This window comes from Castor canadensis, chromosome 7, assembly GCF_047511655.1.
Source record: "Castor canadensis chromosome 7, mCasCan1.hap1v2, whole genome shotgun sequence".
Classification (NCBI taxonomy): Eukaryota; Metazoa; Chordata; class Mammalia; order Rodentia; family Castoridae; genus Castor; species Castor canadensis.
Genome location: NC_133392.1, coordinates 12,402,771 through 12,430,691, shown reverse-complemented (window position 1 = coordinate 12,430,691; position 27,921 = coordinate 12,402,771). Strand labels below are relative to the sequence as shown.

General features: G+C 42.9%; 1 protein-coding gene and 1 long non-coding RNA gene across 3 annotated transcripts; one reads left to right on the top strand and one right to left on the bottom strand.

Annotated features, from left to right (window-relative positions):
- Nucleotides 1–1,149: 1,149 nt before the first annotated feature.
- Nucleotides 1,150–10,477, bottom strand: Prdx3 (peroxiredoxin 3). Its single transcript, XM_020186750.2, has 7 exons — nucleotides 10,329–10,477; nucleotides 8,882–9,017; nucleotides 6,658–6,799; nucleotides 5,741–5,876; nucleotides 4,551–4,654; nucleotides 2,050–2,215; nucleotides 1,150–1,917 (listed from the first exon to the last, which is right to left on the bottom strand). Exons 1-7 carry the CDS (start codon nucleotides 10,362–10,364, stop codon nucleotides 1,864–1,866), a joined length of 774 nt encoding a protein of 257 aa, XP_020042339.2. The 5' UTR covers nucleotides 10,365–10,477; the 3' UTR covers nucleotides 1,150–1,863.
- Nucleotides 9,586–13,522, top strand: LOC141424739 (uncharacterized). 2 transcript variants are annotated; one of them, XR_012449611.1, is made up of 3 exons: nucleotides 9,627–9,812; nucleotides 11,781–12,753; nucleotides 12,847–13,522. It is a non-coding gene; the product is annotated as an uncharacterized lncRNA (long non-coding RNA). The 2 variants fall into 2 exon arrangements; XR_012449610.1 differs by having other exon boundaries at nucleotides 9,586–9,812; nucleotides 11,781–13,522.
- The last annotated feature ends 14,399 nt before the right edge of the window (nucleotides 13,523–27,921 follow it).

Sequence of the window (27,921 nt, the reverse complement as noted above, 5' to 3'; positions counted from 1 at the left end):
TTTGCCCAGCTCACTTGGCTCAGGTTTGTATAGCCTTCCTCTTCTAGGAAGTCACCCGACTCCCACAGCTGGGTAAGGTGTGCCTTTCTCTGTGTTCCCATTATTCCTAGATCCACACATTTTGTACTGTAGTATTTAGCACACATTATCCTGTTGGCTCTGTCCTCAGGTGTGTCACAGATCCAGTATAGTAAGCACTCTTTGATTCCCCACTTTGGACCCCAACAGTCTTAAGCAAAGGAGCCAGAGTGACCCTTTTAGAGGAAGTTGTTGTCACTCTTCTGTTTAGCACAGAACCCAAAGTCCTTAGCTTGCCAGGAGGCTCTCTGGGCCCCTGCAATTCTTCATGCTCCAGTTACACAGTCTCCTTGCAATTTTCCATCCTAAATTCATTCTTGCCTCCAGGCCTTTATACTCGTCATGCCCCAACTGGAAGGTCCTTTTTCCTCTAACTCCCTCATTTTCTACATCTTCTCTCTTCAAATCCCCAAGACTGGTGGAATTACTGTCCTCATGAGAAATAGACCCAGAGACTGACTCTCCCTAAGGCCTTCCCTGACACCCTACCTAGAACCCCTGAGACTGCTCCAGCTCAAGCCCCCTTATTTTCCTTCCTAATACTCTGTATTTCTATCATGCTTATTGGGCTTTCCCTCTAGGATGAAGGTGCATAAAGATGGGGATTTGTCTCTTCTTGTGATTCCAACGAAGTGCCCAAGAGTGGAGGTGTGGTTCTAGTGGTGGTAGAGTGGCTGCCTAGCAAGCATGAAGCCCTGAGTTCAAACTCCAGGACTGCCAAAAAAAAAAAAAAAAAACAAAAAAAACCTCCCTCCTAAAAAACAAACAAAAAAACTTGAGCAGCTGACACTCAAGGATTTCCTGAAATAATGTTTTCACATCTTTCTTAACCCGTAACCTGGGTTCCAAGTGGTCAGCATATTGTTCCCGGGTGTATATCTACGTGGTGCTCCCCTGGGGGAGGTGCTGCAGATGCACATGGGTGACCTACCTCCTGATGTACCTTTTCCAAGTACTCTGTGGAAGCTGTCAGACTTGGATCTCAGTAAATGTTTGTTGACATAATCAGAAAAGGAAGAACAGAGCACCAGGATTAGCAGACTCAACAGTCAATAATGTGAAAAATACAAGTATTTTAAAATATGTTTATTTCTTGTATTTTACATTAAGCACTTGAAGAATTACGATGATTTCAAAATGCAATCCCTGGATTCAATATACTCCTTTTCAATTACGCTAATCAATATCTAGAAACACAGTAGACCCTAGCTAAGTCAGCTAATGAGTACAACTGTAAACTATAACCCTCGGGAACAGGCTCATGCATGATAACTAAGTCACTTTGCCACCGTGTTTTTAATCACATGATTTACATTTGCTTCCATCACATATACGCTCATTTTGAGAGTTAACTTAGCCGGCTGATGTTAACAACGTAAAAGTACGATGTTTGTTACTTTAAAGGAAAATTCAAAAGAAATTCTAGAAGAAAATTTGGGACCCTTGATCAGAAGCTTTCAGTGTTTGTGCTACTTTGGTGCAGATGAATGTTCAAGTAAGGCTAAGAAGAGAGGGTGTTGCTTTTGCCCACTGAAGACGTGATCTAAGAAACAGGGGAACCAGGCCTTCTGTGAAAACTTGACAGCCATCAAAACATCTCCTTATGCTAGCTACCAACCACCTTAAGAAAGCCTTAGCCAGTGTTACAAAAACAAAACATTTAGAGTAATACTTATAAATAAACATGATTTGGTTTTGCCTTCTATAAATTATCTCTGAAGTGCTAAAAGGGTTCCAGCTGTGGTTCATTCCTGGTATGAGAAGCTGCAAGTACACCAGGATGATTTACTGATGCACCTTCTCGAAGTACTCTTTGGAAGCCGTTGGACTTGGCTTGATCTGAAAATATAAAAACATTTGCTCAGCCTGCACCCTTGCTCTGAGGTAGGCTTCATTGATAAATACACCCTGGAGGCAGAGAAGACTTGGGAACCTCTGCTGGGATCCCATTGCTTTGGGAAAAGAACCTACTGTAGGGGAATCTGGTGTCCAGTTTGCTGGGCAGACTTCTCCATGGGTTTCCACAAACTGGAAGGCTTTCACCAAGCGGAGGGTCTCTTCCACACTTCGGCCCACTGGGAGGTCATTGACACTCAGATGCTTGATGACTCCATTGGGGTCAATTATGAAGAGGCCTCTGCATCAAAATTTAGCCTCATTAGTATGTCAACAGCACTAGAACCAAGAGTCTCACACCTTTTTATGTCTTTGATTTTCCTTTTAACAAAGCATTTATTAAATTAAGCTCTGTCATATGCTTAAAATTAGAGTTTTCATTATTGTACAAAAAGCTTTTCATCTCATTAATGACAGATGCTTTAATAATGACAGGACTAGAGCAGGCCACTAGGAAAACATACAATATGGTCACATTTGCAAATTCATTATTTTACCCTGAATGTCACACAGTATCTAAAAGCCAATGAACTAAAGAGTAAAGACTTCTTTACTTACCATGACTTGGCAAGCATTCTTTGTGCTGCTGTATCAAATTTTGGCAAGAAACCACAGGCAAATGGGAAGGGACAAAGCTGGATCTTATCTATATCCAATAAATATTTATTGAGTTAATGCTTGTGTAAATGTGGGAAAAACTCCTGGGAAAATATTTCCTGAGCCCATGTGGAGCAGAAACCTGGGCTCATCACTTCCCATCACTCAGCAGCAATGCCTAGAGATGACCTCCACGCTGCAGGTCTGTGTTCTTCTGAGTGGCTTTTATTGTGACAATATGAGAAGCTATGTTTAACTCAGGGGTTTTAACAATCTTTTTTCTCTATTTTTCTTTATCATTTTTACATTTACTCACATGTGTATACATTATTTCTGCCTCTCCCCCAAACCAATCTTTTTCTTTCTTTTTTTTTTTGGTGGTACTGGTGTTTGAATTCCTCATGCTTGCTAGAAGGAGCTCTACCACTTGAGCCACTCCGTCAGCTCTTTTTTGTGATGGGTTTTTCCAAGATAGAGTCTTGCAAACTATTTGCCTGGGGCTGGCTTCGAACCTCAGTACTTCTGATTGCCACCTCCTGAGTAGCTAGGATTTCAGGGAGTGAGCCACCAGCGCCTGGTTTAACAGTTATTTTTTAAGGGTATGTGAATGCCAGGTGTTAACCACTCAGTGAAAAGGCAAACTAACACTAAGATAGAATGGGGCTTCTCCTTCCCTGGCCAGGCTTTGAGGCTGACCCTGCCCTGGTGCTATACCTGGAGGGGAGCCAACTGGGGTCAACTGAGAGAAGCAGAAGGAGAAGGAGAAGCAGAAGCAGAGCTGGAGAAAGCAGCAAGATACACTAATGTACCAGCCAGACTTAGCACCTCTCCCCTATTAGTCTCAAGGTTGAAATTGATAGGTGTAACTGCAAAACTAGCAAGACCCCACAGGACGGAGACCCTTTCTCCTGCGCTGAAATTCCAGGTGTAACCCAAGAAAAGAGCAGGCCAGCTGGTAATCACGAGGCAAGGCAGGTGTTCTGGGTTCAGGCCTGCCTTCAGGAAAACTGCAAGACACCTCGAGGTAGGGCCATCTCCTTCAAACCCGTTCTCAGCGGATGTCAAGATACTAGCTCTGAGGCCTCTGTTCTGGTCTCTCAGGAAGCCTGTAGAAGACTGAAAGCTTTTCATACCCCCACGGAATAAGGGAGGGCAGAAATGACTTTATAGGATAGAAAGTCAGCTGCAACAGCTGCCAGGAACTGTGCCCAAAACTCCAGCTGCGTGGATAATTTAATCCTCACCACAACCTATGAGGTCCATCTTCATATGGACCTATGGGAAAACTGGGGCTCAAAGAGGTAAATAACACAGTGATTAAGTAGCTGAGTTAAGACATAAATCAATAAATCAGTCTGACAGCTTCACCTCCAGGGGTGTCCCCCCGCCCCCCACCACACTGCTTCTGAATTGTAAACCAGAATGAAGCAGTTTGACTATCAAGATATGGACAGAACCAATTAAAAAAAAAAAAAAAGACATGGACATCCTTCTCCAAGAGGAGATCCAGCTGGTGGACAGGAAACATACATCTCAGTCTTTTCTGATTGCCAGCCAATACTCAACACGAGCATTTCAACAGCATTTTTTTTTTTTTGCTGCTGCTGCTATTGTTTTTTGGTGGTACTGGGGTTTGAACTCAGGGCCTCATGCTTTCTAGGCAGGCTTTCTACCATTTGAGCCATTCCACCAGCTCCCAAAATTAGGGATTTTTTTTGCTTTTAAAAATGCTTTACAGGGGGATGGGGAAGGAGGTGGCATAAATAATGTACACACATGTAAGTAAATGAAAAAACTATAAAATAAAAGGAGAAAAAATGCTTTACAAAAATAAATTCTAAAAGGTTTAAAAGACAAAGATACAAGAGAAAAACCATAGCAACAAAAAATGCTTTTACAAAGTCCATATAAAGCCCTTAAGAAGGAGGACAGTGCTAACTATGAAAACCGTTTGAAGTTCACGAGGAACAGAATCTTACCTGAGTGCAAGACCAGGACCTTCTAACAGCACACCGTAGTCCCGGGAAATTTGTTTAGTTAAGTCAGACAAGAGTGCAATGTTCATGTTGCCCAAACCGCCATTCTAACAAAAATGCAAACATGACTGGCTGTGTGGGGTATCTCACAACTTTCTGGACCATATAACAATGTTTGAAACCAACAATAATAAGTAACAGTATACCAGGCACAAATGTATTCTTTCTCTTAACTCACTTCTTCAACCATCCTGGAGTAGATATTATTACCATGTCCATTTTAAAGATGCAGAAGCTGAGGGACAAAAGTTAAACATCTTTCTTATCATAGCTAGCAAGAGGCAGAGGAAGGACTTAAATCCACTGACACTGTTGACCTTTTTCTAATTTTAAAGCATTCTTTGAGTTGAAGTTAATTTCTCAAATGTAAAAATGGAAGAGTAATAAATACTGAATTATTTGGTATTGACAGTCCTGTAGCATAGCTAGAAAATGTGATTATTTCCAAGCAAATTTCTAAACAACACTGATCATGAAGAACAGTGAACTCAACTATAGTAGCAAAAGACACCCAGAGTACATGAGATTTACAATAAGCACAGGAGCTACAGGAGGCAACAGATTCCAGCTGTGTCTGCTACACAGTGAGCCTCTCCACTACTGCCTGTACCATGGAATACAAGTGCAGTGGGCAGTAAATACACATGCAAGGTCAAGGAGATGCAGAGAGTTTACACACGGCCACACTGCCAGTAGGTTAGGATCTATACATAGCCATTCCCGACTCATCATGCTTTGACAAGGTCTAGATTGGTCTTTTATGGCTCCACTGTGTTAGATCATAAGTGCTGGAGGCAGGGGTGAGTGGGAAAGTGGGAGATGTTGGTCAGTGGGTACAAAGTTAAAGGTAGAGAGAAGGAAAAAGCCTGGTATGACTACATTAATAATATTTTGTACCTTTCACACTATCTAAGAGAAGATTTTAAATGTTCTCACCACAAATGATTAATATTTGAGGTGATGCAAGTGTTATTTAATCTGATCTGATCATTTGACAATGTACCCAAATAACAAAACATTACACTGTACCCCATAAATATACACAATATATTTTTACTTCATTAAATAGTATTTGTCTATTAAAATAAAACAAAACAAGATCTATGTGTAAAGCAAGGTGCATGGTGATCTACCTTCCTTGGTGTATTGATCCAGGCAAGATGGCTAAAGTGAGAGTCAACTGAAACAGCAAGAACCTCACAGTTCACGTCGTGAAATTCATTGGCTTTGTCACTGAAAGCAACAATTTCTGTAGGACACACAAAGGTGCTTGAAAAAAAAAAGTGAAAGTTTCATCAGATAACTGAAAAACAAGAATTTAAAATGTGAACAATAAGCAGTATAAAACTAGTTAGATTTGCTTAAAAGGTGAAAGGGAAAAATGGCCAACCATCCTCGCTGGACTTCAGTGTTACATTGGGGGAGGGGGGAGTCCATTATCTCCAATCATCTTTTTATTGAAGAAATTGACCAAAAAAAGGGGGAGAGCACATTCTAGAGTTTTTTTTTTTTTTAAACTATACTTAAAGTAGATTTAAAAACAACCAAACAACCCCAAAACTCATTTTTTTTTCTTTTTTGTGGTACTGGGGTTTGAACTCAGGGCCTACTCCTTGAGCCACTCCACCAGCCCTTTTTTGTGATGGTGTTTTTTTTAAGATAGTGTTTCACAAACTATTTGCCTGGGTTGGCTTCAAACTGTGATCCTCCTGATCTCTGCCTCCTGAGTAGCTAGGATTACAGGCGTGAGCCACCAATGCCGAAAACTCATTTTCTTCTTCTTACTTTTCCCATTTTTCCCCAGACCAGTGAAAACTTCTGCACTTCAGGAACCACTGCTCCAAATTGTGTCAGATAAAACCACATTAAACTCTACTGATAAAAGGAAGGCCATTTTTCCCCACCAAGGCCATTATTTGTAAATTAGTGACAGATGAACAAGGCCACAGCAACAAGGGGTCAGAAAGAATCCCCGCTCCTGGCAGGAAGGGGGGTAGGGTCAGTGCTTGCTCTTAGCATGACATGAGAGCATCACAGGAATCATACTTACAAATCCAAAGGATAGAAGAAAAGCACCAAGTATTTCCCCTTAAAGTCATCGAGGCTTAACTCTTTGAACTCTCCATTGACGACAGCTGTGCCCTTAAAGTAGGGCGCGGGCTGGGTGACAGCAGGAGCATGGCAAGAGGAACCTGAAAAAAACCACATCATTCACCACATCAATCTCCTCATGATAACTGATTAGAAATATAAATTGTTAGTAGGCTAGCTCAATGAAAAAATTCAGTTCTTTTTTTTTTTTTGCAGCACTGAAGTTTGAACTCAGGTTTTCATGCTTGCTAAGCAAGCACTCTACACTTGAGCCACTCCAGCAGCCCTTTTTTGTGTTGGGTTTTTTCAACATAGGGTGTCTCAAACTATTTACCCGGGGCTGGCTTTGAACAGCAATCTTCCTGATCTCTGCCTCCTGAGTAGCTAGGATTATAGGCGTGAGCCATGGGTGCCCAGCTCGATTTTATATCTCAGGTACAGTAATTTTTCCTTCCACACAGTTCTAAATCGTACCCAAATTCGATTCAAAGTGCTATGGAGAAATTTTTTAAAAAGAAAACCAAGACTAAAAGAAGTGCTACAGAAACTAAGAGGAGGAAGAATTAAACGACATGAGAGGAATTAAAATGACTTGAGACTAGGAGCTAGGCTCTAAATATGGTTCAGATTTCAAGTATAGATGGGACAATGAAAAAGGCATGGAGGAATGGCAGGGCAAATGTGTTTGTCACAGGAATTGTCTGGGCACAGTTTGATTAGACCCAACAGCCTAAGGGGAGACAAAGCAAGCCAGAAGGGTCGAAGGCCAGGTCAGGCAAGTCCCTCAGTATCCTGCAGCTGAGCCTGCTCGTTATAGGAGATAAGAGAGTCAGGGGAGGGCTTTTTGCATCAGAGATGCAGAGAAGACTGTTTTAGGAAGATTAATCAGTCAGGAGCATACGACTGATGTCAGGTGGTGATTTCACTTATCTCAGTGAGAGGTTTTGTGGTGTGGCAGAGGAAACAGAAAGAAAAGAATGGATGCAAGAGATGTGTAAAGAGTGGAGAGAGGGCTCAGGGGTAGAGTATTTGCTTATTATACATGACGCTCTGGGTTCCATTTCTAGCACCAAAAACCTTCCCCAAACCTGGAAAAGACTTGCTTCTATCTGAGATTGAGGGACAAAGGAAAGTCTGCCTCAAACTGTTATCTGTGACTGCCACAAAGACAGAAGGATCTCTTGAAGGCAGGGGCTTGGGATCAGCAGACGAAAGTTTATGGTATCAAATCACTACTAGAAATATTTTCAGGGAGGGGGCAGAGGGCAGGGGGGGTAAATGGTCCCAACAATGTATGCACATATGACTAAGTAAAGAAAAAAATAAAAATAAAAAACAAAAAAAATGTGAAAATTTTTTTTAGAACATTTCACTAAAGTACCCTCTCAAACCATTAGTTATTAAATTTTTAGAGGCAAGGCAAATCTAAAGGAGCCACTTTCAGTTACCACAAGTTACCTGCAGCTGATTTTGGTGAAGCCCACAGCCTACAGATGAAATGCAAAGCTCAAGAAACAGCTGGGCTTCACTCGATCTCGGAGGATGCCATGGGACCACACCTACCAAGTGGCCACCTAGAGCCAGCAGCAAGGTTTGCTTGCTCAGAGATGGCCCACCACTCACACCCCTTCACACACAACAGACCTAGAAGGCATGGAGGATTAAAAACTGCAGCAACCAACAAGGAAACATGACACAGACTAGGGCAGTGCACTACCTAGGTGATTTTCGCCCCTGAGGGCACATTACAATTACCCAGTAAGCTTTTAAAAAATATTGATGCCCTGGTCTCACCCCACAGACTGACTTAATTTGTCTGGGATGGGACTGGGACAGTGTTATGTTTTTATTTATTTTATTCAGTTGTCTTCTTATTAGAGTTTTTATAATTCTTTAGATATCTTAGATAATGGTCTTTGTTATCTATGAATATTTTCTCATAGGCTATGGCTTCATCCATTTTCTTTGTGTTTTCTCATGGGCAATCTTAGTTTTGATGAGGTTAGTAACCCACTGTTTGCAGATAATCCCTCATGGATCTGGCTATTTCTGCACATCTTCATGTTATGTTTTTAAAGTTCCCAGGAGAATCTAATGTATACCCAGGGTTCAGACACTGTCCAACCCAGAGATGATGATTTGTGTCTCCTTTACCTGAATTCAGCCTAGGCACAACAACTTACTGGTGCTAAAGGTGAATTTTGCTTGAGCAGAGCCAGACCCCAGTATATTTGTCAAGCATGTTCTTCTAGAGGCAACAGGCCTAAGGGCTGCAGAGGCAGAAATGCCCCGAGAAATGGTGCTCACCTGTCGAGCAACCTGGAAGAGAGAGAAGGTTTATATTAGGAAGGCTCTCAAGAAGGGTGACTGTGCTGGGCACCAGGGGCTCACAACTGTAATCCTACTTACTTGGTACTCTGAGACTGGGAAGATTGAGGTTTGAGGTCTGTTCAGGCAAATAGTTCATGAAACACCCCATCTCCAAAATAACCAGTGCAAAATGGACTGGAGATGTGGCTCAAATGGTAGAGCACCTGTTCTGCAAGTGCCATGCCTTGAGTTCAAACCCCAGTCCCACTAAAAAAAAAATGAAGGGTAACTGAGCTGGCTCTGCTGAAAGGGCATAGTGCCAATGGTGGCCTTAGCTGTTCTTGTACATGTAAACCAAATACCAAACCCAATAACAGCATAGATTGGGTCTCCATGTTGTTAACATTCCCTCTGCTTCCTTCCTCAAGACTGCAAAGCAGAAGGGAATGTAAGAGCACAAATACTCAAGAAGCAAAAATTATGCTCTTAAAAGCGACTCAGAGGGTTAAAAAGTCAGGGAGACTGGGGCACTGGGTACTTAACCCCTTTTCTTGCGCCACGCGCTGTTTGTGTTCCACCACGTCAAGGTTTTCCTCAGAAGCGACAAGGCCCTTCCAGCCCCACAAACAAACAAGTAGGGCAAAGTTCGCGTTCTGGAGTTTGGATGGGGCTCAAGGAAGTGTTCGCTCAACTTTAATGTTCAGCATGACACAGGGAGGATAAAAGGCCTGCCTTGAACCCCAAGCGAGAAAGGAGGAGGAGTGGGGAGCAGGAGGGCACTGGGTTGCGCCCGGAGCAAAGCAGGTAATCACAGCCGAGACCCGCCAGGGGATGGGAGAAAGCGGCTTTTGTTACAGTAACGCTTTGTTTCCAGCCAGCATTTAAGAGGGTGCTCACAGCAACGCTTTGATGCGGGCATCACTCTTTTCATCTTAAGGGGAGAAACGTAAACTGGGGTTCGGGAAGGCAATGTCGCTTGCCCAGGGTCATAGAGTTGGTGACAGAAGCTGGACCAGGAGCCAGGATGCCTGCCTCCAAAGCCAGGGCAGGTGCTTTAGTGGAGATGGGACTAGGCACCCGCAAACTCGGAGCACGAAGGGACTCGGGGAGGGGACAGAGCCAGGGGTAGGGACAGGGAGGTGCTGCGCAGGCGCGGGGAGCCTTCCTGGAGGAGGCCTCTGGGTCCGTTACCTCTGATACCCTCCAAGAAGAGCGAATGACCCCTCTCCCCCAGGCCCAGGAGAGCGCGATCCTGTCTGAGAAGCAGTTGTCAGAACCACCGCTCTGTCTCCGCGCCTGTCCTCGCAGGCAGCCACTCACCGAGGCCCGGAGCAACCTTCCCGCAGCAGCCGCCATCTTCAGCGCACGCGGGAGCCGCGGCGGGCGGAGGTGGAGCTTATGGAGGAGGGGCGGGGCCTCTGTGATGGGGCGGAGCTTAGGGGGAGGGAAGGTGCCTCGGCGTGCGGGGTGGGGCGGGTCGCGGAGAAGCTCCCTCTTCCTGCATTTGGGGGACCCAGAGGAAAAGAGTCCTTTTACAACTCCTGACCTAAAAAGAACCAATCCAGGCGGGGAGCTGGATATCTATTTTCATTTTTCCTTCTGATTTGTTGCTAGCTTTGTGTGGATAACTGTTTCTGTCTGTGAAAGGGCCCGTTTCCTATGTTGTCCTTGGGTAGAGCCTTCTGGCTTCTGCATGAAATGGAATTAATTATTAATTCAGTTTTAGTTCGCTAATAAGCTAAGTGGCTCGGATACATCAAAGCTTTTTGATCTGAAGACCTTTGGGATTGCATGTGGGCTTCCATTTTTAACCTCTCTTCCTTCTCAAAATTGGGACAAATTTTAAAATTTTGGTTTTTGACAATTAATAAAACCAAGTGCTCAGGGGTGAGCATGGGATTTTGAAGCAGCCCATCAAACGTAAAAATCATACTGTGGTCTAACGGTAAATGTGACAGATCACTATCTCTAGATTGGTATTTTTCAAGTGCCAATTATGCCGTTACCAATATAGTTTCTCAAGTCTGCATATCACTGGAATACTGTTTACTGTTCTCCTTAAACTAGCTCACTTTTCAAAAACATAAATGAATGCATTTGAAGAAAAATGTCAAACAACTTAAATAGAAAAGCCTTAAACTTGCCATAAAAAGAAAGTAATTTAAAATAAATACATTAGGCCAGGTGCTGGTGGCTCATGTCTATAATCTTAGCTACTCAGAGATCAGGAGGATTGGAGTTGGAGGCCAGCTCTAGCAAATGGTTCTTGAGACCCTAACTCTAAAATAACCAACACAGAAAAGGGATAGCAGAGTGGCTCAAGTTGAAGAGCATTCGCCTAGCAAGTGTGAGGCCCTGAGGTCAAACCCCAGAACCACAGGAAAAAAAGAAAAAAAAAGAAGTTCAAGTAAAATGCTATGAGACTTTAGAGAAAGAAAGTCTGAGAGGTGGGTGAGGCTGGGAATGTAGCTCAATGGTAGGGCCTAGAATGAACCAGAAAAAAAATTTAAAACTTCTCTAACAAAACAAACCAAACCAAGAAGTTCCATAGACAGATACATCTATACTACTACCTTGGAAGGGGGACAGGAGATGCCAAAGGGGGAGATGACAGGGAGAAGTAATCAGTGACCTTGGTCCTGGTTTATATGGTAAAAATTGGTTTACTGTCAGTAAGTATTTGGTGAAAATTTACTATGGGGATAAGCTCTGGGTCCTATCACAACCCTTTGAGATAGGTACTGTGTTTCATTAATCACCCTCATTTCACAGGTGAGGATGCTGGGAGGTTTAGAAAATGCTCCAAGTCCCAAGGCTGGAAAGGAAGGAACCAGGATTTAACCCCTGACAACTGAATGCAGAGCTGTGTTCTCAACATGATGCTGTACCACTTCTCCGACTGATGGGCATAACAAATGCTACTAGAAAGGTGGTCTGAGACTGAACCTGGTAACATGCTGACCATCTGTCACCCTGTGGGGAGTGGATTATGAGAAGCCTATGAGAACCTGACATAAGCACAGTTGTGCTCAGTGATCTACGGGCTGAGTTTGGCACGGCCCCAGCCACAGAAGAGAGTGAGAGGCAAAATGCAGCACAGCTGCTTTTCCTGAGTTGTTTATGTTCAGAGAAGTACAATGCAGGTGTCACAACTGTCCTGGAGAACTGATGCTTCACCTCCTTGTTTACCACTGGATATAAAAGACTCAATGAAGGAGGATGGGAGGATTTTTGATGGTGATGGGGGATTTATGGAAGGTTTTTCTGATGAGGGATTGATTGGTGGGCTGTTGTAGCTGCTGTTGAGTTATGCTAGAGATTAGAGGGGACAGTGCAAGTCTGAGGGCCAAGACTCTAAGAGAGATTATGCTAAAGAAAAGCGAAAGAAAACATGGGACAATGTGAGTCTAAGGAAAGAGACTTTAAAGAATAGTGAAGAAGTAAGGCCTTAAAGAATAGAGAAGAAAAGAACAGAAGTAAAAGAAGAGTTATTAGAGAAAATAAGCAATGAGGCTGTTGTGCATCTCCATCTGAGTGCTCAACACACCTGACTCCAACTTTCTGCATTTCTGTCTTCTATCGTTTGTCCTTTCTGCATCTTCAGTCGCCCCTAGTTAGGTCAGGAGAACCAGGAGCGTGAGAAAGCTTGCTGCATCACCCTTCAACAGGACATTCCACTCCCAGGCCTGACCAGGATGCTGTTCTTTGATGCTAGATCCTCTGCTCTTCTGTTGGAGCCATTCTAGTGAGTTCTGTACCTTCAATTGATGCTGCTTGTCTTGGGGTCTTGCCTGGCTGTGGACCACTCTACTCTCAGCACTCTTTTCCTTTTTTCTAGAGTCTGTCTGCTCCTGTCTTCTTGCCAGCCTGATGTCATTCACTTAGTCACAAGGACCAGAAATGTCTCCAGACATTGTCAAATGTTCCTGGGTAGGGTGGGGGCACAAATCACCCCCAGCTGAAAATCACTACTCTGATGGTAATGGCACAGACTCTGGAGCCACTAGGACATGGGGCCAAATTCCTGGTGTGTTGCTTATGGTCGTGGAGGGTAGGGCACAAGTCTTAGACATCATGGAATCCTGTATGGCTAGTCACTTTTCAGTACCTCAGTTTCCTTACTGTAAAATGAGAGTAACCATGGGCTCTACCCTGGAGTGTAAGATGTGAGGAGTGGCATAGTGCATGCACACTGCTGAAGAGGCCTATGGTTTAAAGGAATGCCCTACAGGGTCCCTGGATTAAGGGCTTGGTTCCCAGGGTGACACTACTGGGAGGTGCTGTGGACCTTAGGAGGAGGGGCCTTATGGGATGTCCTTAAGTGACTGGAGTGTGTCCCTGAAGGGGATTGTGGGACTCCAACCCTTCCTCTTCTCTCTTTTGCTGCCTGTGCCACGTGCTCCCCACAATTGCCATCTGGTACCTCTATATCACAGGCACAAATAATGGGTCTGCCTGAGCTTGGGCTGGATCTCCACAATGATAAGCCAAAATAAACCTTTTCTCTTCATAAATTATTTATCTCAGATATTTTGTTATAGTGATGGAAAGCTGACTAACATGAAGGGGAGGTAACCAGGCACAGAGTATGTTAAATAAACATTAATTCCCATTTTCCCCTCAAGCAGGTATACTACTTTTCCAGACTGGTGCAGGCTTTGGTTATATTTTGTTTTTTCTCAAAATGATGAGAAAAACTTTCATTTACGAGCAAGGGATGAGGCATTCATGCAAACACTGATCCCTAAAAAGCCTCAAACTGGGCTCTTCTGGCAGCTAAAGTTCTTGCAGACAAGGCCAGGGTTATACTGGAGGCCACCCACCTGCTTGCCACAGTCACAGCCCAGTGTCCGCTTCACGGCTCTGTTACTGGGCTGGGCTCTTACTCAAGCAACCTTGGCATTGTTTTTTCTTTTAAAGCTGACCATGAGAAATAAGGATGACCACAGTGGTAGAACACATGTCAGACCTCCACCTACTTGAAATGGGCTTTAGTTATGACTAGAAAAACATCTTGTCTACTTCTAAGATTGATGTAGATTTCTCTTTCCTACTTGTGTTCACAACAGATTGGGGTGATTTTAAGAAAAGTTGTTTTGTCAGGTGAAAAGAGTTAATTTCCATTATATTAACTTGTGTCTGACATTTATTTGTTTGTTTGTTTGGTGGTACTGGGGTTTGAAGTTAGGACTTTGTACTTGCTAGGCAAGAACTCTACCCCTTGAATCTTGCCTCCAGCTGGTTTTGGTCTGGTTAGTTTGGAGACAGGGTCTCACTTTTTTGCTTCTGCCAGCCTGGATGACAAGCCTCCTACTTTAAGCTTCCCACCACAGCTGAGATGACAGGCACAAGTCACCATGCCCATCTTTTTCCCACTGAGATGTGGTCTCACAAATTTTTGTCTGGGGTGGCATTGAACTGTGATCCTCCTGATCTCAGCCTCCTAAGTCACTAGGATTATAGGTGTGAACCAACCACCACCAGTGCCCAGTGTGAGACTTTATTTATTTTATTGTGGTGCTGGGGATCAAACCCTTACACATACTAGGCAAGCACTGTCACTGAGCTATATCCCCAGCTTCCCTCACATTTAAAATACTTTCTTTTTAATCTATGGTTTAGTTTTCATCTTAAAAATATATATAGGCATCTTTTTGCTTTTTCCTCACTGTAAATCAAGCTAGGTAATTTTGTTTTTTTTTTTTCTTTTTTGAGACAAATTCTCACTATGAGCTCAGGTTGGCCTTGAGCTCACTATGTAGAACAGGCTGGTCATGAACTTGTGATCCTCCTGCCTTAGCCTCCCAAGGGCTGAGGTTATTCTGAACTAGGCACCATGAATCTCAGTCATCAACAATCATTATTTATGTTAGCATTTTAGAAATGCTCAACAAATGTTACTATTTGTCTCCACCCAGCAGAGAGGCACAACACACAGCCCAGTTCCCAGGTCTTTCATAGATGAAGTTTCACTGCTTATCACTTTGTGGTCAAATGGCTTCCCTCAAGTCACACCTGGAGCTCTCCAGGGTGCATGTTGGTCTCTGACACTTTTCTCCTCCTCCTTTTCTCCTCCTCCTCCTCCTCTTTCTCCTTGTCTTTTTTGGAGGTCCTGGGGAAGAAACCTAGGGCCTCACACATGCTAGGAAAGTGTTGTACAATTGAATTATACTCCTAGCTCTGGCACTTATCTTAAAATTCACTAAATCTCTGGCCTGTTGAGATTTGCAAAGTGAGTGGCCTCCTGATAATTTTTTTTTTTTTGGTGGGACTAGGGTTTTGCGCTTGCAAAGCAGGTCCTCTACTGCTTGAGCCACACCTCCAGTCCATTTTGCTCTGGTTATTTTGCAGATGGAGTCTTGAACCTCAACCCTCCTGATCTCAGCCTCCCATATAGCTAGGATTATTGGTGTGAGCCACTAGTACCCAGCTTGCTAATTTGGAAATATGGTGAATGACTTTACCTGGAAGGACAATCAGTGCCCACCATTTGTTCATTCCATGAAAAGATACCATGATTGTTTTTTGTTTGTTTGTTTGTTTTTTGGTGGGACTGGCATTTGAACTTAGGGTCTTGTGCTTGCTAGGCAGGCACCCTACCACTTGAGCCATGCCCCCAACCGTTTTTTGCTTTAGTTATTTTGGGATAAGGGTTTGAGATTTTGCCTGGGCTGGTCTTGAACCTCCATCCTCTCATCCCTACCTCCCGAGTAGCTGGGATTACAGGTGTGAGATGCCACCCTGGGCTCATGATTGACATTTGATAACCAATATTAGCCTGCAGAGGTATGAGAAGCTGTTCCACCATCGGGGTTAAAGACCCCTCCCTGGTGCCTAGAGACCATGGTGCGCAGGCCTTTTTCATTCTCGTTCTCACTGCTTCTATTAGAGCAGTTGGAATTCTCTGTTGTCTGTCCCGTGTCTTAACCATACTGTGAGCTTCTTGAGGGCAGAGCTCCTAACTACTCATCTCTGTGATCCAGTGTCTAGGTAGTGCCTGGCTCTCAACAGCTCAGAAAAGTTGGTCTGATGAATGAAAAAGCAGTAGCTTTTGTGATGGCGAAAGTGTTCTTTCCACACTCATTCTGGAAAAAACACAAAAACCAAAAAAATCCTTCTTTTTATTCAGCTTTCTCTAGCTGTCACAACAGGGACACACAAATTGTTCTTCTAAAATAAAAAGATGAACTGGCCTTGTCCTCCTTACCAAAACAGTATAAAATAACTGAAATTCTCCCTTTTGAGATGGGGAGAAAAAACTAGGGACCCAGTTGAGGGGAAGGCAAATGGAAAGATACACTTCTTTTTATGATGATTAGGAAAATACCTCCCTGGAACCACAAGTTAGTGTTCTGGTAGCTAGGGCTACAATTAGAGATGATAAACACCATGCTGCATTTTGCTGAGTTCTTCCTCTTCCCACAGCAAAAAGCACTCATTTTCTCCCCTTTGAGAAAGAGAGGCCTTGGAAATCAGCACTCTGGTATCAAGGAATACAGAGGCTCACTTTTTAAAGCCCTTCCAAACTTGAGAGTGTATTTGCAAAAAACAAGAATGTTATCATATAGTAACAACATTACAATGCTCAATTAATTGTAATGAGCATTACAATGTAATGTGACTGATAGGCTGATATATCATGCACAATCCATATTCAGATTTCATTAATTGTCCCAACAATGTCTTTGGAGAAGCCTTAGTCTCCCCACCATGATCCAATCCAAAGCTTCACATTGCGTTTGGTCCCCGTTTGGTCCCCGTTTGGTCCCCTTGTTTCTTTAGTCTCCTTCAACAGCTCCTTAGTCATTCTTTATCTTCCTTGACCTTGAAATTTTTTTAAGAACATAGGCTGCCTCTTTTGTAACATGCCCCTCAGTTTGTGAGATATTTCTGCATGATTAGATTCAGGTTAAATATTTCTGGTAGGAATACCATGGAAGTGTTGTCCCATAATTTGCTTAACTGGTCTGTTGTCAGGAATTTGTGTTGTATCAGACTTTTCTTCATATTATAACCAATGATGTGATCTTTATGTATTCTTATAGCCACTTCTTCCCATACATTCTTAGCTATTTTTTTTTTTGGTAGTGCTGGGGTTTGAACTCAGGGCCTCACACTTGCTAGGCAGGGACTCTACCACTTGAGTCACTCTGACAGCCCTGTTTTGTGTTGGGTATTTTTGAGATAGAGTCTCTCGAACTATTTGCCTGGGATTGGCTTTGAACCATGATCCTCCTGATCTCTGCCTCCTGAGTAGCTAGGATTATAGGCATGAGCCACCAGGACTCATTATTTATTTATTATTTATTATTTAGGATGCATTTCTAGATGAGGAACTTCTATAAACATTGTGTTTTCATGATTTTTGACATATATTGCCAAAATGCCTTCCAGAAAGGCTATGCAATTTACACTCTTTCCAGGAGAATGAAAGTGGCAGTTTCTAGGAGATTTAACTAATATTCGATCCACACAGTTTAGAACACCCTTCTTACTACATCTGTACTTCTCAAGGTTATTTGTCTTCTGTTCCACTTTCTTGTATGTGTGACTGCCTGGTCCTAAGAGCCCAGAAGCTGTTCAAAGAAGGGGCTTGCATGTCCTACTCATCTTTGTGATTTACACTAACTACTGTGATCTGCCTAACTATGCTTCCTACTTTTCAGTCACTCAATAAATGTCAAAGGAAGGAAGTAACAAATAGCTGAATGATGACACCTAATGTAAACATTAGGTTCTGTATTAACATGCTGGGCTATTGTCTTAGTTCAGGCTGCAAAAACAAAGTACCATCGACAGAGTGGCTTATAAACAGAAATTTGTTTCCCATAGTTCTTGGGGCCGAGGTCTGAGATTGGGGAGCCAGTATGTTTAGGTTCTGGGTTGCAGAGAGCCAGCTTCTCCTTGTATCCTCACATGGCAGGGAGCAGGCAGAACAGTCTGGGCTCCCTTTACAAGGGCACTAGTCCCATTCATGAGGGCTCCACTCTCATAACCTAGTCACCTCCCTAAGGAGGCACCTGGGTACATCCTTTCTAGGGTACTGTGCAGCACTTTGTTGTTGCCAAGCTGGTGGTGGAGCCCAGGGCCTCACAGGTGCTATGTAAGCCTCTACCACTGAGCCACATCCCACCCCTTGGAACTGGTTAACTCCTCTTATTCCCAACTTCTTTGCAGAGTAGGAAATTGGCTTGACTTTTTGAATAACTAAAAGCCCTTCAAATTGTTTCCTGTAAACAAAAGAGCCTTGCTCTCCCTTAGGTGAGCTTTTCTTGCACTCCCACTGCAGCAGCAGCAAAATATATATATATATATATATATAGTTGGCCTAAATAGTTGAGCCCTTTAGCTCTCAGCATTTCAGAACTATTGGTGCCTAATCACAAAGCATGCAACAGAAACAGGAAATGTTACCATTTTCAAAGCCTTTTTAGGGCCTCCATCACCCTGCTCTGTATATTACTTAGTGAAGGTGCCAAATCTCATTCAGGAAAAAGATGCTGTTTATGCTTCCAAAGGTTCAAGATCCTGGGGCCAGAGTGGGAGAGGTTGAATAGAGGTGGGGAAAGAGATTATGCTGAAAATGAAGATACAGCTGAATATGGTGGTACATTCCTATAATCCCATCTACTTGGGAGGGTCACAGGTTGAGGCCAACCCCAGGCAAAAAGTTAGACACCCCCCATTTTAACCAACAACCTGGGAATCATCGTTCATATCTGTAATCTCAGCTATGAAAAGGCTGTAGTTAGGAGAATCAATCTGAGGCAGCCCAGGGCAAAACCTAAGACCTTATCTGAAGAATAACTAAAAGCAAAAAGGACTGGGAGTGTGGCGCAAGTGGGAGGCCCTGAGTTCAAACCTAGTACTGCCAAAACAACAACAAAAAGATGCTGTTCGGCTTTTGCCTTGTCTTTGGTCCTTCCCAAGTGAGAAAAATGACATGTCTCAGACAGAAGAGAGGATGAGCGGGATGCTGGAGAGAGGGTTGGGGAGTAGCCTCTCCAGAGCACCAGGGTAGCAAAGATCCTAATTTGGAATTTCTTAATGGGGAGCACAATATATTGAATGGCCTAAAGCCTCCTTCCTTCCAAGGAGCTCCCCTCATCCTGATGCCCTGAGTGCAGTGTGTGTGTCTGTGGTATCCTGGTCCTGATTCTGTTCTGCATGCTACCGCAGAGTCCTCTATTTGGTGATTACTTCTTCCTTTCCTCTGCTCTCCCTCTGCCTATTCACCTGTCCCAATGGACTCCAGGCTTCTTGCAATAGTGTCTCTTTCCAGCAAGACTAGTGCTACCCTCCCATCATTCGAGAATGCCCTCTGTTGAATGGAAACAACACTGCACATGGAATCAGGGAATCTTGGGTCTCGACTCTGTGACTTTCTGGTCACGAGTCTTATTTCTCTGGCCTATAATTTCCTTATCTAGAAACTTGGACTCATGATACCTACCTACTCATCAGGTAGGCAAAAGTAATTTGTTGTTCAGCACATTGATATTATCCATCACTCAATCTAATCCAAGAACTCCTCAACTATTAATTGGATTAAAGCCTTTTAAAATAAATAATTTTGCTTATTTATTTTCATTTTAATTTTTTCTTCCTAATTTTATATTTAGTTGAAATTAGCTAGCAGGAAGCACTAAAAACATACCTCACTGTACAAAGCAGTGTAAGCTGATTACACATTAATAAAGAATTTAGCACACACACTTCTAATGTAAGAAGGTAGATGTAGCCCTTGCTACAAAAACCTAAGGCTGGCCAGGTGCCGGTGGCTCACTCCTGTAATCCTAGCTACTCAGGAGACAGAGATCGGGAAGACTGATGTTCAAAGCCAGCCCGAGCAAATAGTTCTTGAGACCTTATCTCAAAAAAAACTCATCACACACACACACACACACAAAATGGCTGGTGGAGTGGCTGAAGGTGTAGGCCCTGAATTCAAACCCCAGTACTGCAAATAAATGAATAAATAAATAAATAATAAATAAAAAGCTAAGCCTGGGGCTGGAGGAATGGCTCAAGGGTGTAGAGCCCCTGCCTAGCAAACGTGAAACCCTGAATTCAAAAACCTAGTTCTGCAGAAAACAAACAAACAAAAAAAAAACCCCAAAAAACAAAGCTAAGCCCGAGGCCCTGGCGGTTAACTGTAAAATGTCAGCTGTCCCCCAAGTTAACCATTTAGAGCTTTAAGTTCGTTTATAATGTCGGACATCATCACCTCTATCTAGTTCCAAGAAATTTCCATCACCCCCAAAGAAAACCCCATTCCCATTAGGTAGTGACTCCCCATCCTCATTATCCCAGTGCTTGACAACACCAATGTGCGCTTTGGTCTCTATGGATCTTCTGGATAGGAGTCACACAATATGTGTCCTTTTGTGACTAGCTCCTTTTACATAGCAAAGTGTTAATGTTCATCTACCTTGTAGCATGTATCAGGATTTCATTCCTTTTTATGGACAAACATTCCATTATATGGATGTAACATAATTTGTGTATCCATTCATTCACCAGTGCACACTGGGTGGTTTTCCACATCTGGCTATAGTGAACAGTGTTGCTACGGATATTTATCTACAAGTTGTATATGGATGTTTTTCAATTCTCTTGGGTAGGTACCTAGGAGTTAAATTGCTGGGTCAGATGGTAATTCTATGTTTAACTTTTTTTTTTTTTTTTAGGAATTCAGATTTCTGTTTTAGGAAGGGAGAAAAGAATGTTAAAAGAAAACCCCAATAGTGATGGATTTATTGTACATTGTGGTTGTGGTAGTGATTATACAACTACGTGTATATCTATACTCATATATGCCAAAAGGGTGAATTTCTTTTTAATGTAATTTAAAAGGTTAGTGACAAAAAAGAAATGCTCATTAAGTCAATATTTGTGCTAGAAAAAGATGGGAAATAATACACATGCTCATTAGTAGATAACTAGTAAAATGAGTGTACCCTTCGATAGCTCTGCTGATAGGGTAGAAGACTTATGACTGCACACACTAGTTAAATGAGTTATAGTCCAGCTGTCTGATTGAATGAATATCCTGCCATATTGAAAAAGATGAGGCAGCCTGACATGTTCCCATATGGAATGCTTTCAAAGTATATTGAGAAGCGAAAAAGACATAGTGTGAAGCAGGACAGGGCTTCCATTTTTATATAGAATGAATATGTGCATATCTGTTCATGAATTCATAGGTCATTTCCAGAATGACATATAAGAAAAAATGATGGCTGCCCTCTGGAGTAGAGAACTGGGCCACTGGGGAAGAAAAGCAGAGCTAGACCTGCCTTCCACTGTACTTTCACTGTGTACCCTTTATGCCTTTTGAGATTTGTATCCAGAGCTTCTGTTATCTATTTAACAATGCTATTGGTCCAGTTGGGTGTGGTTGTACACATCTGTAATTCCAGCTTTCAGCAGGGTGAGGCAGGATTGCAAGGCTAGTCTGGGCCACACAGGGAGACTTTATAACACACAAAACAAAACAAAAACCTAATAAAACAATACCAGATCTGAATATTTGTGTCCTTCCAAAATTCATGTGTTGATATTAAGAGGTGGGGACTTTAGGAGGTGACAAAGTCATGAGGGTAGGGTCTTCAGGAATGGGATTTAGTGCCCTTGTAAAAGAAGCCAGGGGGTTTTGTCCCTTCTACCACGTGAGGATGAAGCAAGGAGACACCATCTAGAAGCAGAGCCCTCACCAGACACACCAAATCTGGTGGTACCTTGATCTTGGACTTCCAGTCTCCAGAACTATGAGCAATTTCTGTATTTCACAAATTAGTGGGTTTAAAGTATGTATTTTGTTTATAGCAGCCAAATGGACTAAGATAAACCATAACCAGAATCTTTCTACCTCCCCAAAACACAAAGAGGTAAGATTCAGCCAGGAGAAGAGGGACTCACTGGCAACCCAGTTGGATTCTGAAGCACGCCAGACTTGTGGAGCTTGAGCTGCAAGTAACAGACACGCTCTGTGGTCCAATAACCACTTCCTGAGCAGAATTCCCTCTGTAGAAAGTGAAACTGGTCTTGCATCCCCATGGGCCCATTCTAAATGTACAGGTGGTGTCTGAGGTTTGCTTTGTGGGGCTGCAGCTCCTAGAGTCTGTGCTAGGTGGCATCCTCCCTCCATGGAAGACTGGCAGCTCCATGGACCAGCGTTCCAACTGTGTCTGCTGATTGTGCACAGCTAATTTCTGTGGCATGTTGGCCCACACCTGGGCTTTCAGATTACACTTCAGGAGGGGACTGTCTGCTCAAATCATCTGGGCAAATTACATACAATAATCTATTTTATGTAACTGTCAAAAAAAATAGGTCTGTGTAAAGCATTTTTTAAACTCCAAATATTCATTAGATAACATTTAGCATATAAATAGATAGCTAAGATTTCAATGAGGGAAGAAGTCAGTCCTCATTTTTGGGGGGGGTGGTTAATTAAATAGTCACATATCGGTGATGGCTTGCCTTAGACCAGTAAAAGTTTTATTCTTTTATTAAATCTTTTTTTTTCATTTTTTTGTTCAAAACGTATTTTGTTCAATTGTTTCTGATTAGAAATAATTCTTTTTTTATTATATTATTGTTGTACTAAGGTTATGTTATGACATTTACAAAAGTTCTTACAATATATTATAGTTGAATTCACCACCTCCATTATTCTCCCTTATGCCTTTCCCCCACTGCTGGAATAGTTTCAACAGGTCTCATTTTTCCATTTTCATACATGAATACAAAATATTTCCACCATATTCACCCTCCTATACCCTTTCCTTCTTAAATCTTTTTTAGTGCATAGTAATTGTACAAAGGAGTTTCATTGTGATATTTCCATACATGCATGTAATGTACTTTGATCAAATTCATCCCCCATTATTTTTTATTCCCTCCCCCTTTGAAATAATTTTAATGGGTTTCATTATTCTATTTTTATATATGCATATGAAGTATTTCACTTGTGTTTACCCCCCCCACACACTCTTTTATTCTTCTGCTGGTTCCCACCCCAAAAAGTCCCCCATTAGTAAAAGCTTTGGTCCAAGGTTTCTAAGATAATTGGGCCCAGAGGCTCCAGAGCGAGAGCTTGCATTGCAGCATTAAGGTTGCCCTGTGAGCCCACCTCCCCATGAGTCATCTGGTTCTAAGGGCTTCCAAGGTTCCATTCAGCTTGCCTCCTCCTTTTCTATTCAGAAACAGTTCTTTTGCTGCTTTTGTTAAGATTGTATCCACATTTCCATTCTAGGATATTATGCAAAACAAGTGAGCCTGGCTTTGCATGTCATCCTGTTGGATGCTGGTCATAAAAAGGTCATCACCTGTTAGATGCTGGGCAAAAGGACCATGGATGGTGGACTGGATTCCTCCCTTATTTGTATTAACAGAAAATCATTGCCCTTTAAGTAAATTGCTAGAGAAGAGGCCATCTTTCCTCTGCCCACTCTGAAAGTACAGAATTAATTTTTATACTTCCACTGTGTAATTTCCTAGCCAATTTTCCTTCCATCTAATTCTATTGATTGTTCAACACTGAACCAAACAAAAAATGTTCAACTTTCATTTTTGGGGGGGGAGGAGGAGCACTATTGGAGTTTGAATTCAGGGCTTTGTGCTTGCTAAGCAGGTGCTCTGTCACTTGAAAATGCTCAAATTTCTGAAGTCATTTTGAGAATAAGTATCTTATGTTTCACTCAGTCTGAAATTGAATTGAAATTGATCTGCCTTGTTTCCTTTAAAATTGGGTGACCAATTGAACTACTGGGCTGACAGCAAGAGAAAGTCAGATTTGAGGACAGAAGTCTAGTTAGAGGACTGGAAGTCCTGGGAACTGAGAGTCTGCCTTTGCCTGCCTATCTATGTAGATTTATGATCCCAGGAGGTCAGTCGCCCCACTTTTCCCTTTTAAACTATGATCTGGCAGGGAGGGGGTGTTGTGATAGTTAACCAGCATGGTTTAACTAGCACTCCAAGGCCTAGGTAGGGCTAAGTCAGGCTGTAGTGGTCCAAGTCAGCAAATGGTGCCAAATGCTCCCCTATGTGGTGTTACTGGGCTCTGTAGAGAAGATAATCAAAAGATTAAAACAGCACATTTCAGGCTTCTGAGAAGGCAGACATGTGTGTGTGTGTGTGTGTGTGTGTGTGTGTGTGTGTTAGCAGGAATTGTATTCAGAGCCTTGGACTTGCTAGGCAAGCCCTATACTACTTGAGCCACTCCACCAGGCCTTTTGCATTGGTCATTTTTGAGATGGGGTCTCACTTTATGCCTGGGCTGGCCTAGACCACGTTCCTCCCATTTGTGTTTCCCATGTAAGTGGGATGACAGGTGTGTACAACTGTGCCCAGCCATTAGTTGAGATGGAGTTTTACAGACTTTTTGCCTGGGCTGGCCTCTAAACCCAGATCCTCCTAATCTTAGCCTCCAGGGTAACTAGGATTATGGGCTTGAGCCACAGAGCCTGGCCAAGGCACTTATCTAAATAACTAGCCTTATCAGCTGACCTTGGGCAACAGACCAGATTCTCCAAGATTCAGTTTCTCTACAGTATGTACAATGGAGGTGACAATGTCTAGGCAGTAGCTGCCTTGTCAGACTGGTAAGGAGTAGAGGTTCTGGACACAGTAATGGGATGGGTACTGAAGAAAGTCTATGTCAGGACTGAAAATGCTATTTCCTTAAACTATGTGACAATTCAAGGCCCAGTAAGTCCACGGTAGGAACCAACCTTCCTAGCTAGCCATGGCATCAGGGAAGAGGGCCAAAAGAAGACCATGTTAAACTACTATAGTGCCAGGAGCTTAGAGACAATGTGTGACTTGGACCATCAACAGGCACAAGCATTTCAGCAGGAATCTCTTTGGAAGATGGAGTGGAGAACCAGTGCAAGCCAGATGACCCTGTAAAGTCTTTTTTGTGGTGTTTAGGCATCTACAGGTTCATGATCACCTGGCAACATCAGGGGGAAGCCTCCTGGCAGACTGGTTAAGATCAGCTTGTTTATCTGGAAATCAAACAGTGCAGACTCCATGTATTGATTAAAGGTAATTTTTTTCCCAGCATATGATACTTTTACCACCCCTCACATTTCATAACTATCATTGGTTAGGATGACACTATGGTTTGTCCCCTCCAAAATTCCTGCTGGCATTTAATTCCCAATTCGAGGCATTAAGAGGGTGGAAAGTGTTTAGAGATGGGGACTTTGGAATGTGATTAGGATAAGGTCATCAGGATGGAGCCCTCATGATTGAATCCTGGTGGCTTTATAAGAAGAGAAAGAAAGATCAGAGGACATGCTCAATCCATATTCTCTGTTTCTCACCATGCAATATTCTCTATCATTTCAGGACTCTGCCAGTAAGAAGGCCCATGCTGAATGTGGCCCCTTGACTTTGAACCTCCAGAACCATGAGCCAAAATAACCACTTTTCATTAAAACTTACCCCGTCTATGTTATTGGCAGAAAAAATGGGCTAATACAGATGAATAAAAACATTTTAAAAGTGAGTTGACTTAACCAGTTGCCGGTAGCTCACGCTTATAATCCTGAGCTGAGATCAGGAGGATTGTGGTTCCAGGCCAGCCCAGAGGAATAGTTCCAAAGACCGCATCTTGAAAATAACTGGAACAAAACAGATGGAAGGTATGGCTCCATAGAGTGCCTACTTTGTAAGCACAAAGCCCTGAGTTAAAAACCCCAGTCCCACCCTCCCCAAAAAAGTGAGTTGACTTTAAGGGGAACTTTTAAGTCAATAGAAGAAGGCCGGTAGTCTCCTAATGTTGCTTAAATGTCAAATTTGCTCACCACTGGGGTTGACTGGGGAAGGAACTTTCTGAGTGGAGGGAACAGGAAGCCTCAGGCCTCCAACCCCCTTTCAGCAACCATTTCTCTTCTCTGTGGAATCTTCCTGGTACCCCTGGTACCTCTGTTTGCAAAGTTCTTTGTGTATGTCTGCATGATGGCTGTTATTCCATCATAAAGGTGGTTTGCTTACCAGCTTGCTTTCCCGCCTGGTGAGCTCCCTGGGAAATTGCCTGCACTCCCTGCCGTGCCTGGCAAGTAAAGGTAAACTTTGAAGAAGAGAATAACTTCTATCTCCAGCTGCTTCCTGAGAAACTGCAAGTTCAGAGGCAAGCCAAGAATGAGGACTCCAGCTCCGGTAGCATTCAGAAAGCCAATGTGATCATTCAGGTAAAAGGATCCATATTTTAGGATGAAAATACATTGTGGCTTTCCAGAATAGCAGATTTCTAGTTACAAGAACTATAAACAGCAGCTTTATCCATAGGAGATACAGGTGCCCACAGAAGAAGATTCTCTGTTTCTTCTGCATTCGTGGATCTGTGGCTCAACTGATCTTGAGCACAGTGAGGTCAGTGTGGTCAGTGTATGTCATTGGTACATTCCCTTGTCCTCACAGGAGCCTCTATTTGGATTTCCAGCCTTGCTCTCAGCTGACTGTCAACCATTCCCTACTTAGCAATTGATGCTCAATAGACTGCTCTTCCGTGAAACAAGCATTTTTCGAGAGGACTTGAGTTGGTAATGCAGTTAACTGAACAGAATGAAGCCATGACAGTGAAATTGTGGACTGGGATGGAAATCTTTCTTACGTCTTAACCATTTAGTCAACTGCCTGCTCTGTCTTCTTACAATACAAGTTCACTCGGGCAACCAAAGGGAACACTCACAACCAAGTCACACTATCCAGCACGAGCCAGGTAGAAACTAAGTGCACAGACTCTGAGTCAGCCTGTTGGATTCAAATCCCAGGTCTTTTACTTGTTAGTTATGTGACCATAGGCAAATCATAAAACCTCCCTTTATCTATGAAATAGAACCATGTTCCCTATCTCACCCAGACATTGTGTTCAAGGAGATAATCTATGTCAAAGAGTTAGCACAGGGCTTGGACCCAAGTTGGGGTCGAGTGAATGCTAGCCATTGTTCCATTCTTGCATTGGAATGTGTTAATTTCCTTACAGAAGCACAGATACTTGGCCTGCAACTATTTATTTTGTAGGCCGAATGCATCACCCTGTAGTGGATACAGACCTGGACACCTACCTTTCCAGCTGTCAAGCAATGATCACTTATTCCCTCTGGGTCTGTTTCACACCCATAAAATGAGGGAGACAGGCACTGGTTTAAAGGGTTGAAAACTCAAATTGTTTCTAGAGAACAAATATGTAAAATCACTGGTGACTTGTGCTGGGTATAAGACAATGGAGAGTAGTGGGGATTATGGTCAACTGTGGAGCTTCAATACTTAAAAGAGTATGGCCTACTGACCTGCAGTTGACAGACCCTGATGTCTGTTGGATCTCAGGTCCCACCCCAGACCGAGGTCTGCATTACTTATGATCCGCATTTTTACAATATCCCCAGGATTGGAAAGCACAGAGTTTAAGCAGGTTGCTATGGAGCACAAGTCATTAAAGGCATTCAAATTCAGTTATTATTTTTTTAAATGTCAGCCTAGTAAACGAATGTTGGGTTGCATCAGACCCTGGGCTACTGACAAATGACCACTGTAGTTGGTGTTGCCAACTTTAAGTCTCTGAGACAGATCCTTTCATTACAAGTTAGGGCTCTGGACAGGTAGACACAGAGTAAAGACCAACCCTGGATTGCTTAGAACAATACTTCCTGGAGTGCAAGGTGCCTACGAAGTAATCTGCTCAACTCTCTGCCTTTTACTTTGACCCACACTGACCCAAATCCAGACACTAGGAAGTGGAGGTGGCTGGGATACCCACCAGAAAAAGAGGACAATCCAGATCTGTTGAAATCAGCTTAGGCTGGTGTCTCAGGTCTGGAAAGACAGAATTTCTTTATTTTCTCCAAAGCATATAACTGTTCTCCACTTCTCTGAGCACCTCCCCGCTACTTCCTGGAAG